The 15,684-nt window shown below is 47.8% G+C and overlaps 1 protein-coding gene across 2 annotated transcripts in view; it reads right to left on the minus strand.

Annotated features, from left to right (window-relative positions):
* Window positions 1-15,630, minus strand: part of GALT (galactose-1-phosphate uridylyltransferase) — a 47,456-nt gene extending 31,826 nt beyond the window's left edge. The window contains exons 1-4 of one of the 2 annotated variants that reach the window (XM_040335634.1): window positions 15,525-15,630; window positions 4,369-4,538; window positions 4,020-4,095; window positions 1,720-1,768 (exon numbers count right to left, since the gene is read on the minus strand). In XM_040335634.1, the coding sequence (XP_040191568.1) occupies window positions 1,720-1,768; window positions 4,020-4,095; window positions 4,369-4,538; window positions 15,525-15,564 (335 nt within the window). In that variant the 5' untranslated portion in view covers window positions 15,565-15,630. Of the gene's footprint in view, window positions 1-1,719; window positions 1,769-4,019; window positions 4,096-4,368; window positions 4,539-5,962; window positions 6,006-15,524 lie in introns of those variants that run through there. The other variant, XM_040335635.1, reaches the window with a different exon arrangement.
* Between the last annotated feature and the right edge of the window lie 54 nt (window positions 15,631-15,684).

The raw sequence follows: 15,684 nt of genomic DNA on the forward strand, positions 1-15,684 counted from the left end.
AGTGAGGGAAGAGAAGGAGGGGTGGTCAGTGAGGGAAGAGAAGGAGGGGTGGTCAGTGAGGGAAGAGAAGGAGGGGTGGTCAGTGAGGGAAGAGAAGGAGGGGTGGTCAGTGAGGGAAGAGAAGGTGGGGTGGTCAGTGAGGGAAGAGAATGGTGGGGTGGTCAGTGAGGGAAGAGAAGGAGGGGTGGTCAGTGAGGGAAGAGAATGGTGGGGTGGTCAGTGAGGGAAGAGAAGGAGGGGTGGTTAGTGAGGGAAGAGGAGGTGGGGTGGTCAGTGAGGGAAGAGAAGGAGGGGTGGTCAGTGAGGGAAGAGAAGGAGGGGTGGTCAGTGAGGGAAGAGAAGGAGGGGTGGTCAGTGAGGGAAGAGAAGGAGGGGTGGTCAGTGAGGGAAGAGAAGGAGGGGTGGTCAGTGAGGGAAGAGAAGGAGGGGTGGTCAGTGAGGGAAGAGAAGGAGGGGTGGTCAGTGAGGGAAGAGAAGGAGGGGTGGTCAGTGAGGGAAGAGAATGGTGGGGTGGTCAGTGAGGGAAGAGAAGGAGGGGTGGTCAGTGAGGGAAGAGAAGGAGGGGTGGTCAGTGAGGGAAGAGAATGAAGGGTGGTCAGTGAGGGAAGATAAGGAGGGGTGGTCAGTGAGGGAAGAGAAGGAGGGGTGGTCAGTGAGGGAAGAGAAGGAGGGGTGGTCAGCGAGGGAAGAGAAGGAGGGGGTGGTCAGTGAGGGAAGAGAAGGAGGGGTGGTCAGTGAGGAAAGAGAAGGAGGGGTGGTCAGTGAGGGAAGAGAAGGAGGGGTGGTCAGTGAGGGAAGAGAAGGAGGGGTGGTCAGTGAGGGAAGAGGAGGTGGGGTTGTATTTATTAACAAGCCACAGTGAACAAACGCAAATGAGAACAGTTGGCGCGTTTCAGCCTATAAGGCCTTAGTCATAACCCAATTATGACTAAGGCCTTATAGGCTGAAACAACCAAAGTGCGGATCATCTTTTTCTCATAGCCCAGGCAGCTAGTAGTAGGTATGGGTTTGGATTTCCGTTGGCGAACCAATGTCACAGTAGGTGGGCAGCAGAACACTTTGGATCGAAGTTCCACATGGAACTGGTAAGCAGAAGCAGCAGAATGAAGGCGATTCCTCAGCGCTGTATGTTGGAAAACAGCGTGCAGATCACGCGCATAGCATCCCACCCAACTGAGGTAAGTGCTGGTGCAATGCCAGCAGATGTGGACCTAAAAATCATTCCAACAGCCCACTTTTATCAGAACAGAGTCTGGAAAGCACCCCATCCAGAACCCAGTGACCAAAGTTCACTTTCAGGCTATCCTCACACCATCCAGTCTAGGTTTAGGACGACCATGGTGAAAAACTGAAATTAATCACTCAAAAGCTCCAGAAGCAATGTAGAGAAGAGTCTTCACTAAAGAAAAAAAAGAAAAACAATCAAACAAGAACAAAAAAAAAATGCAACCAAAATTATAGGTGAAGAAAAGACGTCCCTCCTTCTGGGACGCTAGCAATAAATTGAGAGAAGTGGGAGGGGTTTTTGTTTGCCAGTGTCCAATCCTCCTGCAGGTGACAGTATAATCTGAAAGTTTAAGACTTCTTGTGTCCCTCAGTGGATGAGAAAGAAAAACTATTTATATTATGCAAGAAGGAGCCTGTTGGAAATCTCTGGCAGGTGCGCAGAAAGGTATAGGAAGTTAATATAATGTCAGAACACCAATTTAACAATATTACCAAACACCACGGGAAGATTTTGCTTGCAGTAGGGGGTGATTGCTGGGACCTGGGGTGGAAAAAAACATCTATTAAAGTCGCACTGAGTACCATCTCTTCCCTTGCTCCCACCTCCATCTTTAATCGCTGAGTACCAAACCTTCTCTTCCCTCACTGACCACCCCTCCTCCTCTTCCCTCACTGACCACCCCACCATTCTCTTCCCTCGCTGACCACCCCTCCTTCTCTTCCCTCACTGACCACCCCTCCTTCTCTTCCCTCACTGACCAGCCCTCCTTCTCTTCCCTCACTGACCACCCCACCATTCTCTTCCCTCGCTGACCACCCCTCCTTCTCTTCCCTCACTGACCACCCCTCCTTCTCTTCCCTCACTGACCACCCCACCTCCTCTTCCCTCACTGACCACCCCTCCTCCTCTTCCCTCACTGACCACCCCTCCTCCTCTTCCCTCACTGACCACCCCTCCTTCTCTTCCCTCACTGACCACCCCTCCTTCTCTTCCCTCACTGACCACCCCTCCTTCTCTTCCCTCACTGACCAGCCCTCCTTCTCTTCCCTCACTGACCACCCCACCATTCTCTTCCCTCGCTGACCACCCCACCTTCTCTTCCCTCACTGACCACCCCTCATTCTCTTCCCTCACCGACCACCCCACCTTCTCTTCCCTCACCGACCACCCCACCTTCTCTTCCCTCACTGACCACCCCACCTTCTCTTCCCTCACTGACCACCCCTCCTTCTCTTCCCTCACTGACCACCCCTCCTTCTCTTCCCTCACTGACCACCCCTCCTTCTCTTCCCTCACTGACCACCCCTCCTTCTCTTCCCTCATTGACCACCCCACCATTCTCTTCCCTCACTGACCACCCCTCCTTCTCTTACCTCACTGACCACCCCTCCTTCTCTTCCCTCACTGACCACCCCTCCTCCTCTTCCCTCACTGACCACCCCTCCCTCTCTTCCCTCACTGACCACCCCTCCCTCTCTACCCTCACTGACCACCCCACCTCCTCTTCCCTCACTGACCACCCCTCCTTCTCTTCCCTCACTGACCACCCCACCATTCTCTTCCCTCACTGACCACCCCTCCTTCTCTTCCCTCACTGACCACCCCTCCTCCTCTTCCCTCACTGACCACCCCTCCTTCTCTTCCCTCACTGACCACCCCTCCTTCTCTTCCCTCACTGACCACCCCTCCTTCTCTTCCCTCACTGACCACCCGACCATTCTCTTCCCTCACTGACCACCCCACCATTCTCTTCCCTCACTGACATCCCCACCATTCTCTTCCCTCACCGACCACCCCACCCCCTCACTGACCACCCCACCATTCTCTTCCCTCACTGACATCCCCACCATTCTCTTCCCTCACCGACCACCCCACCCCCTCACTGACCACCCCACCATTCTCTTCCCTCACTGACCACCCCACCATTCTCTTCCCTCACTGACCACCCCACCTCCTCTTCCCTCACTGACCACCCCACCATTCTCTTCCCTCACTGACCACCCCACCTTCTCTTCCCTCACTGACCACCCCACCATTCTCACTGACCACCCCACCATTCTCTTCCCTCACTGACCACTCCACCCCCTCGTCCCTCACTGACCACCCCACTCCCTCGTCCCTCACTGACCCCCCCCCCTCGTCCCTCACTGACCACCCCACCATTCTCTTCCCTCGCTGACCACCCCACCTTCTCTTACTCACTGACCACCCTACCTTCTCTTCCCTTCTTGATAACCATGCCTCCTCTTCCCCTTTGACCATCCCAACTTCTCTTCCCTCACTGACCACCTCACAGCCTTTTCCCTGACTGACCAACCACCTCCTTCTCTCACTGAATACCCCACATCTTTTTCCCCCCCGATTGACCAACCACCCCACATCCTTCTTCATGATTGACCAACCACCTCCTTCCCTCACTGACCACCCCTCATCCTTTTCCCCAATTGACCAACCACCTCCTTCCCTCACTGACCACCCCACAGCCTTTTCCCTGACTGACCAACCACCTCCTTCTCTCACTGAATACCCCACATCTTTTTCCCCCCGATGGACCAACCACCCCACATCCTTTTTCATGATTGACCATCCACCTCCTTCCCTCACTGACCACCCCACATCCTTTTCCCCAATTGACCAACCACCTCACATCCTTTTCCCTGACTGACCAACCACCTCCTTCCCTCACTGACCACCCCACATCCTTTTCCCTGATTGACCAACCACCTCCTTCCATCGCTGATCACCCTGCCTCCCCTATTAAAAGCTGTGGCCACATCTGAGTCAGACTCACCTGGCTCTGGGGCATTTGGTTGCATGGCAGGGAAGTCATTTTCAAAAACAAATGTCCCCTTGTAATCAGGATTTACCTAAACCCAGAGGAGAAGGAAGAAAATGAATAGCTACCGACACCGAACAATGTTTTTTTACCAAATAACAACGCAGGTATGAAACGTGCCCTAGGCTATTCTGAATGGTCATCTACAGCCAACCAATCAGGTGCAGACTTTGTGCAAAGTCAGCTGGCGATGATCTGGCCAGCAATCATTTGAGTCTTAGACATTTGTTGCCTGGCATTTGTTCTGCCCCCCATACTAATCTTTCTTTGAAAACTTTGATGAATGAGGTCTGCTCTCCATTACCTGGCCTCCACCCCTGCGGGCTCCAGGGCACAGCGGGTTTTTGGGGTCATTCCTCGGGATGTTCTCCTGTGGAGGCTTCTCCAGTTGCCCCTGCCAGGGTCTCTTCATCCGGTGAGCGGAGACCAGCACCCAGTCATCACGGAGGGGGTTATAGCGGACGTGTTGATGTTCTGTGACACAGGGGGACAAAGTGAAATATTAGATCTGCCAATAATTACTCCAGATTATACAAAATTGTGACGAAAATTTGTTATTTGGAGATTCAGAATCTCGAATCACAATAGTAACGGATTACAATGAATCCGAAATAAATGATGATGAAAAACAAAAAAATGTATTTGTATTCATTTGATTCATTTGGATCTTTTGTTAAGGTTTAACTACTTCAGCTTGTGTACATAGGAAGACCGCCGTTCTGCCTGTGTCCCGAACAAATCGGCATTGTCCCGGGGGACCTGCTGATTGGCTCCCGCTGTGTCCAATCAGAGCAGGAGCGGATTGATGGCGGCAAGCGTGCGCGCCCCCAGACCTGGAGGTGCAGGTATGTGATCCTGCCCAGGGGAGCCTGTTTGTCGCCGTATATTTACTGTATATGGTCAGCAAGCAGTTAAAGCAAACCCGAAGAGAGTAATGCTCCAAATACACAAAGCAAATCCAAATCCATAAAGCAAATCATACTAACATAACAAATATGATGAAGTGAAACGTTTCCACATTTTCCAAAGCAAACCCGAAAAAGGTAATGCTCCAATCACACAAAACACAAAACAAATCCACAAAGCAAATCCACGAAAACAAATTCAAATCCACAAAGCAAAGCAAATCCACAAATCCAAATCCACAAATCCAAATCCACAAATCCAAATCCACAAAGCAAATCCACAAAGCAAATCCAAATCCACAAAAACAAATTCAAATCCACAAAAACAAATTCAAATCCACAAAAACAAATTCAAATCCACAAAACAAATCCACAAAACACAAAACAAATCCACAAAACACAAAACCAAATCCACAAATCCAAATCCACAAATCCAAATCCACAAAGCAAATCCAAATCCACAAAAACAAATTCAAATCCACAAAAACAAATTTAAATCCACAAAAACAAATTTAAATCCACAAAAACAAATCCAAATCCACAAAACAAATCCACAAAACAAATCATACTAACATAACAAATATGATGAAGTGAAACGTTTCCACGTTTTCCAAAGCAAACCCGAAAAAGGTAATGCTCCAAATCCACAAATCCAAATCCACAAAAACAAATCCAAATCCACATCCACAAAAACAAATCCAAATCCACAAAAACAAATCATTCTAACATAACAAATATGATGAAGTGAAACGTTTTCCAAAGCAAACCCGAAAAAGGTAATGCTCCAAAATTCACAAAACAAATCCAAATACACAAATCCAAAAAACACAAAATAAATCCAAATACACAAAGCAAATCCAAATACACAAAACAAATCCAAATACACAAAGCAAATCCAAATACACAAAGCAAATCCAAATACACAAAACAAATCAATCTAACATAACAAATATGATGAAGTGAAATGTTTCCACTGTGCACATCTCCACTCACTGGCATCTGGTGGTTCCTGAGTCTCCATTCTACTTCTCACAAATGTGACCTCCTGCGCTCAGTTGTGTGGTGTACGGGAATGAAAAGGATTCTTCTCTGGGCTAATTTTGTAGGTTTAGCGCACAGTTTTCTTGCCGCCCTCTCGGCGCCCTCTCGGGGGAGTGGGTAGCCTTAAGCAAACTAGAAAACAAAAAGAGAGAGCGCACCGACCTAGTGCAGCACTATAACTCAATTCTATTAGAAAGATAAATGACAAGTGAATAAGTCACAAACGCATATCTTGCACAAGCATCTGCATGACATGCATTTGTGAGTATTCATGTGTCATTTATTTTGTGAAGTGAGTTGATATCAGAAATGATAAAGCACTAGGTCGGTGTGCCCTCTCTTTTGTTGTTTTCTAGCTTGCACTCTAATTGTCTGTGTGATAATATAAGTCCAGTATGCCCTTCCAACATAAAGGAGTTTAACCACTCCCGGACCGCCGCATGTACATACCGTATACGTCGGCAGAATGGCACGGACAGGCACATTGGCGTACCTGTACGTCCCTGCCTAGACGTGGGTCGGGGGTCCGATCGGGACCCCCCCAGTACATGCGGCGGTTCCTGTGGCTGTCTGAGCAATTCGGGATGAGGGCGCGGCTATTCGTTTCTAGCCGCCCACTCGCGATCGCTTCCCGGAGCTGAAGAACGGGGAGAGCCGTATGTAAACACGGCTTCCCCGTGCTTCACTGTGGCGCTGCATCGATCGAGTGATCCCTTTTATAGGGAGACTCGATCGATGACGTCAGTCCTACAGCCACACCCCCCTACAGTTGTAAACACACACTAGGTGAACCCTAACTCCTACAGCGCCCCCCTGTGGTTAACTCCCAAACTGCAACTGTCATTTTCACAATAAACAATGCAATTTAAATGCATTTTTTGCTGTGAAAATTACAATGGTCCCAAAAATGTGTCAAAATTGTCCGAAGTGTCCGCCATAATGTCGCAGTCACGAAAAAAATCGCTGATCGCCACCATTAGTAGTAAAAAAAATAATAATAAAACTATCCCCTATTTTGTAAACACTATAAATTTTGCGCAAACCAATCGATAAACGCCTATTGCGATTTTTTTTACCAAAAATAGGTAGAAGAACACGTATCGGCCTAAACTGAGGAAAAATTTTTTTTTATATGTTTTCGGGGGATATTTATTATAGCAAAAAGTAAAAAATATTGCATTTTTTTCAAAATTGTCGCTTTATTTTTGTTTATAGCACAAAAAATAAAAACTGCAGAGGTGATCAAATACCACCAAAAGAAAGCTCTATTTGTGGGGAAAAAAGGACGCCAATTTTGTTTGGGAGCCACGTCGCACGACAGCGCAATTGTCTGTTAAAGAAACGCAGTGCCGAATTGTAAAAACCCCTTGGGTCATTTAGCAGCATATTGGTCCGGTCCTTAAGTGGTTAAAGCCCAACTCCGGGGTAAAAAAAAAAAAAAAAGTGTCCCCTATCAGGTATTAACCCCCTGTCAACCGCAGCACGACTATATACAGTCAGGTCCATAAATATTGGGACACAATTCTAATCTGAAAAAAAACAAACCCATCAGAGAGATAGCAAAAACATTAGGTGTGGCCAAATCAACTGTTTGGAACATCCTTAAAAAGAAAGAATGCACCGGTGAGCTCAGCAACAACGGAAAACCGCGGAAAAAACAACTGTGGTGGATGGCCGAAGAATTATTTTCCTGGTGAAGAAAAAAAAAATTCTGGGTCTTTTGGTGTTGCTGAGCTCAGCCGTGCGTTCTTTCTTTTTAACCACTTCCGTACCGCAAGACGTCATATGACGTCCTGGACTTCAGTGGGGGGATATCTGAATGATGGGGGCAGCTACAGGCATCAATCAGATATTCTTTTTTTCCAGGCGGCGATTCTGCGCACCATAAGAATGATCATAGCGGCGGTTCCACCGCTCGATCGTTCTTACAGGCGGCGGAAGGGGACACCCTCATGCTTTCCAGCCTGGAGGAGAGATGTGGGGTCTTATTGACCCCGCCTCTCTCCATAAAGAGGACCTGTCACACACTATTCCTATTACAAAAAAATATATATAAAAAAAAAAATTAAAACGCCCCTGTCCTCAGTAGCTCGCGCTCAGAAGCGAACATGCACGCCGATACCGAATACCGATACTTTTTTTTAAATGTGTCCCCAAATGCAGCCATGTCCCCCCACAAATGCAGCCATGTCCCCCCACAGATGCAGCCATGTCTCCCCCCATATCCAGCCATGTCTCCCCCCATATCCAGCCATGTCTCCCCCCATATCCAGCCATGTCCCCCCATATCCAGCCATGTCCCCCCCCCCCATATCCAGCCATGTCTCCCCCCCATATGCAGCCATGTCTCCCCCCCATATCCAGCCATGTCGCCCCCCATATCCAGCCATGTCTCCCCCCATATGCAGCCATGTCTCCCCCCCATATGCAGCCATGTCTCCCCCCATATCCAGCCATGTCTCCCCCCATATCCAGCCATGTCCCCCCATATCCAGCCATGTCCCCCCCCCATATCCAGCCATGTCTCCCCCCATATCCAGCCATGTCCCCCCATATCCAGCCATGTCTCCCCCCCATATGCAGCCATGTCTCCCCCCCATATCCAGCCATGTCGCCCCCCATATCCAGCCATGTCCCCCCCCCCATATCCAGCCATGTCTCCCCCCCATATGCAGCCATGTCTCCCCCCCCATATCCAGCCATGTCTCCCCCCCATATGCAGCCATGTCTCCCCCCCATATGCAGCCATGTCGCCCCCCATATCCAGCCATGTCTCCCCCCCATATGCAGCCATGTCTCCCCCCCATATGCAGCCCTGTCCCCCCCCAAGCAGCCATGTCTCCCCCCCCATATCCAGCCATGTCCCCCATATGCAGCCATGTCTCCCCCCATATCCAGCCATGTCCCCCCATATGCAGCCATGTCCCCCCCCCATATCCAGCCATGTCCCCCATATGCAGCCATGTCTCCCCCCATATCCCCCTTACCTGCAACCCGCTGCCGCCGACTGGTTAATACGCGCGGGGAACATTACAGCTTTCATTTGAATAGCTGTAATGATTCGCGCCGCGCTGCGTATAGACACTCCCCCTTGCTCGGGATTGGACAGTTCACCCGAGCAAGGGGGAGTGTCTATACGCGGCACGGCGGGAAACACTACAGCTATTCAAATGAAAGCTGTAATGTTCCCTGCGCGTATTAACCAGTCGGCTGCAGCGGGGATGCGGTGTAACGGCGGCGGGATGCGGCGTAACGGCGGCGGGGGGGGGACGGGTATTCTATTTCGGTATCGGGGGTATTTGCGGGAGTACGAGTACTCCCGCAAATACTCGGAATCGGTTCCGATACCGATACTAGTATCGGTATCGGGACAACCCTAGTAACCTGTATAAAAAAATATATTATTTTTTTTTAAATTTCTTTATTTTTCACTTTTTCATTTATACAGGAAACCAAATCTCATTAACATATACAAAAAATAGAGTCGATAGATCACCCTCGTACAAACTAAATATATATCATCCTGTTCTTTATTCAAATTACAAAAAATAAATTGATACATTCAGTTTCCACCCTTCACACCAATTCCCTCCCCCTAGAGTAATATCCCCTCATGTAAAAAAAATAATAATAATTAAAGCGTCGCCTATGGAGATTTTTAAGTACCAACGTTTTTGGCGCCATTCCATGAGTGTGCGCAATTTTAAACACTTAAGACCCGGACCTTTAGGCAGCTAAAGGACCCGGCTAGGTTTTGCAATTCGGCACTGCGTCGCTTTAACAGAAAATTGCGCGGTCGTGCGACGTGGCTCCCAAACAAAAATTGGTGTCCTTTTTTCCCCCAAAAATAGAGCTTTCTTTTGGTGGTATTTGATCACCTTTGCGGTTTTTATTTTTTGCGCTATAAACAAAAATGGATCGACAATTTTGAAAAAAATTCAATATTTTTTACTTGTTGCTATAATAAATAATATATAAAAAAACATTTTATTTCCTCAGTTTAGGCCGATACGTATCCTTCTACCTATTTTTGGTAAAAAAAAAAATAATAAAATCGCAATAAGCGTTAATCGGTTGGTTTGCGCAAAATTTATAGCGTTAACAAAAGAGGGGATAGTTTTATTGCATTTTTATAATTTTTTTTTTTTTACTACTAATGGCGGCGATCAGCGATTTTTTTTCGTGACTGCGACATTATGGCGGACACTTCGGACAATTGTGACACATTTTTGGGACCATTGTCATTTTCACAGCAAAAAATGCATTTAAAATGCACTGATTACTGTGAAAATGACAATTGCAGTTTGAGAGTTAACCACAAGCGGGCGCTGATGGGGTTATGTGTGACCTCATGTGTGTTTACAACTGTAGGGGGGTGTGGCTGTAGGTGTGACGTCATCGATTGTGTCCCCCTATAAAAAGAGATCACACGATCGATGACGCCGCCACAGTGAAGAACGGGGAAGCCATGTTTACACACAGCTCTCCCCGTTCTTCAGCTCGGGGGACTGATCGCGGGACTCCAGCGGCGATCGGGTCCACGGGTCCCGCGGTCCCGGTCACGGAGCTTCGGACCGTGCCCGCGACCCACGGCTGGGTACTAGCACAGGACGTACCTATACGTGCTTATGCCCAGCCGTGCCATTCTGCCGACGTAAATGTGCAGGAGGCGGTCCTTAAGTGGTTAAAGCGTGACAAGTTAGGTATCTATTTACTCGGCGTAACATCTTTCACATTATACAAAAAAATTGGGCTAACTTTACTGTTTTGTTATTTTTTAATTCATGTTTCTTTGTTTTTTTTTAAAGGCGTTTGAAACATTATTGCGCAAATACCGTGCGAGATAAAATGTTGCAATGACCGCCACTTTATTCCCTAGGGTGTCTGCTAAAAGAATATATATAATGTTTGGGGGTTCTAAATAATTTTCTAGCAGAATAGGCGTGGGAGAGAAGTGGTTAAGGATGTTCCAAACAGTTGATTTGGCCACACCTAATGTTTTTGCTATCTCTTTGATGTTTTTTTTTTTTTTTTTTCAGCCTAATGATGGCTTGCTTCACTGATAGTGACAGTTTTTTGGATCTCATATTGAGAGTTGTCCCATTGCTTTTGGTCCCTTAAAAAGTGGGAGGCACATATACAAACTGTTGTAATTCCTACACCGTTCACCTGATTTGGATGTAAATTCCCTCAAATCAAAAGTCTGCAGTTAAAGCTCATCTTGTTCCTTTCATTTCAAATTGTGGTGGTGTATAGCGCCAAAAAGATTAGAATTGTGTAGATGTCCCAACATTTATGGACCCGACTCTACGTCGGCAGAATGGCACGGCTGGGCAGAGCGACGTATGTACACACACGCCGCCTTTAAGAGGCCGGTATTGTTGGCGCGTGCCACGACCCCTGCGAGTCTGACCGCGAGTCCCGCGATCATGTCATGGAGAGGAAGAATGAGGGGATGCCTGTGTAAACAAAAAATTCCCCGTTCTGCCTAGTGACAGGACAGTGATCTACTACTCCCTGTGATCGGAAGCGGTGATCAGTGACGTGTCACTCGTAGGCCCCGCCCCCACACAGTTAGAATCACTCCCTAGGACACACTTAACCCCTTCCTAGCCCCCTAGTGGTTAACCCCTTCACTGCCAGTGTCATTTACACAGTAATCAGTGCATTTTTATAGCACTGACCGCTGTGTAAAATGACAATGGTCCCAAAATAGTGTCAAAAGTGTCCGCCATAATGTCGCAGTCACGATAAAAATCGCTGATCGCCGCCATTACTAGTAAAAAAAAAAATTACTAATAAAAATGCCATAAAACTATCCCCTATTTTGTAGATGCTATAGCTTTTGCGCAAATCAATCAATAAACGCTTACTGCGATATTTTGTTTTTTTTACCAAAAATATGTAGAAGGAAACGTATCGGCCTAAACTGAGGAAAACAAAATTGTCGCTCTATTTTTGTTTATAGCGCAAAAAGTAAAAATCGCAGAGGTGATCAAATATTATCAAAAGAAAGCTCTATTTGTGTGAAAAAAAAGATGGCCAATTTTGTTTGGGAGCCACGCCGCACGACCGCGCAATTGTCAGTTAAAGCGACGCAGTGCCGAATCGCCAAAAAGTGCTCTGGTCTTTGGCCAGCCAAATGGTCCGGGGCTGAAGTGGTTAAAAAATATGGCTCTAGTAGTGAAACTTACCTCTACTGCAGTGCTGTCCCTCACAGCAATTCTTGTTTTGCACACTAGATGTCCTCAGTCTTCCGAGTTAAATAATGCCCAGCATCTAAAACCCAGAAGACTGAGGACATCCTGTGAGTGCAGGACGTCATGGCTCCGCCCTCTGAGTGGAGTGACCCCCCCCCCCCCATGACACCTTGCACTTAAAGGGCCGGATTCAGATACCTGAGCGTATCTGTCCGGCCGGCGTAACGTATCCTAGATAGTTTACGCCGCTGTAACTTTGGGCGCAAGTTCCGTATTCAGAAAGAACTTGCGCCTTAAGTTACGGCGGCGTAACGTATGTGGGCCGGCGTAAGCCCGCCTAATTCAAATGAGGATGTTGGGGGCGTGTTTTATTCAAATTTGGCTTGACCCCGCGTATTTTACTTTTTTTTTTTAACGGCGCATGCGCCGTTCGTGAAAACATCCCAGTGCGCATGCTCGAAAAATCCGCCGCAAAACGTCATTGCTTTCGACGTGAACGTAAATTACGTCCAACCCTATTCGCGAACGACTTGCGCAAACGACGTAAAATTTCAAAACTCGGTGCGGGAACGACGGCCATACTTAACATTAGCTACGCCTCATATAGCAGGGGTAACTATACGCCGGAAAAAGCCGAACGCAAACGACGTAAAAAAAAAAGCGCCGGGCGGTGGTTCGTTTCTGAATCGGCGTAAATACTAATTTGCATATTCCTCGCGTAAAGATACGGAAGCGCCACCTAGCGGCCGGCCTGGAATTGCAGCCTAAGATACGACGGTGTAAGACACTTACATAGATGCAGAGAGGATCTTCAGGGTGACGGGGCGGCAGGTAATCCCAGAGCTAGGCTTTAAAATTAGCCTAAATAAAAGGGTTCAGAGACTTTAAATCAGGCAATGGCCTCCATTCCTATCTATATGAGATAAAGGTGACAAGTAAACGTGACGGCGCCCTGCGCAGGGCGAACACTGAAGCACACTCATAGCAAAGGCCATGAACATAGTGTACTCACTATGCACCGCATACTAGCTCATTATGAAATACTTACCTTGGAACGAGGTTAGGGGAACTTACCTGGTCCACGCCGAGCGAGATGTCATCTTGCCTCGGCGTATCTGTCGGCGCTGTGATTGGCTGGAGCGGCGATGACGTCACTCCCACACATGCGCAGTTCCACCCGGGCACTTCTCGACAGAACACCGGCAGCCCCAGACCATGACACTCCCACCACCATGCCTGACTGTAGAGAAGACACACTTGTCTTTGTTCTCCTCACCTGGTTGCCGCCACACACGCCTGACACCATCTGACACCAAATACCTTTATCTTGGTCTCATTAGACCACAGGACACGGTTCCAGTAATCCATGTCCTTAGTCTGCTTGTCCTCAGCAAACTGTTTGCGGTCTTTCTTGTGCATCATCTTTAGAAGAGGCTCCCTTCTGGGACGACACCCATGCAGACCAATTTGATGCAGTGTGCTGCGTATGGTCTGAGCACTGACAGGCTGACCCCTCCCCCACCCCTTCACCCTCTGCAGCAATGCTGGTAGCACTCATACGTCTATTTCCCAAAGACAACTTCTGGATATGACGCTGAGCACGTGACCTCAACTTCTTTGGTGGACCATGGTGAGGCCTGTTCTGAGGGGAACCCGTCCTGTTATACCGCTGGATGGTCTTGGCCCCCCATGCTGCAGCTCAGTTTTAGGGTCTTGGCAATCTTCTTATAGCCTAGGCCATCTTTATGTGGAGCAACAATTATTTTTTTCAGATCCTCAGAGAGTTCTTTGCCATGAGGGGCCATGTTGTACTTCCAGTGACCAGTATGAGAGAGTGAGAGCGATAACACCAAATTTAACACACCTGCCCCCCATTCACACCTGAGACCTTGTAACACTAACGAGTCACAAGACACCGGGGAGGGGAAATGGCTAATTGGGCCCAATTTGGAGATTTTCCCTTAGGGGGTGTACTGACTTTTATTGCCAGCAGTTTAGACATTAACCACTTAAGACCCGGACCTTTAGGCAGGTAAAGGACCCGGACAGTTTTTGCGATTCGGCACTGCGTCGCTTTAACTGACAATTGGGCGGTCGTGCGACGTGGCTCCCAAACAAAATTGGCGTCCTTTTTTCCCCACAAATAGAGCTTTCTTTTGGTGGTATTTGATCACCTCTGCGGTTTTTATTTTTTGCGCTATAAACAAAAATAGAGCGACAATTTTGAAAATAAATGCAATATTTTTTACTTTTTGCTATAATAAATATCCCCCAAAAATATATATATATAAAAAAATCCTCAGTTTAGGCCAATACGTATTCTTCAAATATTATTGGTAAAGAAAAAAAAATCGCAATAAGCGTTTATCGGTTGGTTTGCGCAAAATTTATAGCGTTTACAAAATAAGGGGATAGTTTTATTGCATTTTTATTATTTATTTATTTTTTTACTAGTAATGGCGGTGATCAGCGATTTTTTTTGTGACTGCGACATTATGGCGGACACTTCGGACAATTTCGACACATTTTTGGGACCATTGTCATTTTCACAGCAAAAGATGCATTAAAAATCCACTGATTACTGTGAAAATGACAATTGCCGTTTGGGAGTTAACCACAAGGGGGCGCTGTAGGAGTTAGGGTTCACCTAGTGTGTGTTTACAACTGTAGGGGGGCGGGGCTGTAGGACTGACGTCATCGATCGAGTCTCCCTATAAAAGGGATCACTCGATCGATGCAGCCGCCACAGTGAAGCACGGGGAAGCCGTGTTTACATACGGCTCTCCCCGTTCTTCAGCTCCGGGGAGCGATCGCGACGGAGCGGCTATAAACGAATAGCCGCGCCGTCGTCCCGGATCGCTCCGCGAGGTAAGCCGCCCGCCGCACGCAGCGGAGGGGGTCCCGATCGGACCCCCCACCCGCTAGAAGGCAAGGACGTACATGTACGCCCATCTGCCTGTACGTGCCATTCTGTGGACGTAAATAGGCGCGTGGCGGGCGTTAAGTGGTTAAAGAGGACGTACCTGTACGGGCTTGTGCCCAGCCGTGCCATTCTGCCGACGTATATGTGCAGAAGGAGGTCCTTAAGCGGTTAATGGCTGTGCGTTGAGTTATTTTGAGGGGGCAGCAAATTTACACTGTTATACAAGCTGTACACTCACTACACAACATTGTAGATACAAAGTGTCATTTCTTCAGTGTTGTCACGTGAAAAGATAGAAGGAAATATTTACAGAAATGTGAGGGGTGTACTTACTTATGGGATATACTGTGTGTATACATTTATAATGTAGTATACAGAATATATACTGTACCGTTGGGCTGGAAGGTGATGTGCGGCTCCATGACTCTCATACACTGTCACCTAACATCCAGGCGTGGAAGTAGTGAAGGGGGGTCATGTGATCAGACAGTCATGTGATCAGGAAGTCACGTGACAGATATCACTTTGCCTGGGAGCAGAGAGTGTTAACT

This window comes from Rana temporaria, chromosome 1 (assembly GCF_905171775.1).
Source record: "Rana temporaria chromosome 1, aRanTem1.1, whole genome shotgun sequence".
Classification (NCBI taxonomy): Eukaryota; Metazoa; Chordata; class Amphibia; order Anura; family Ranidae; genus Rana; species Rana temporaria.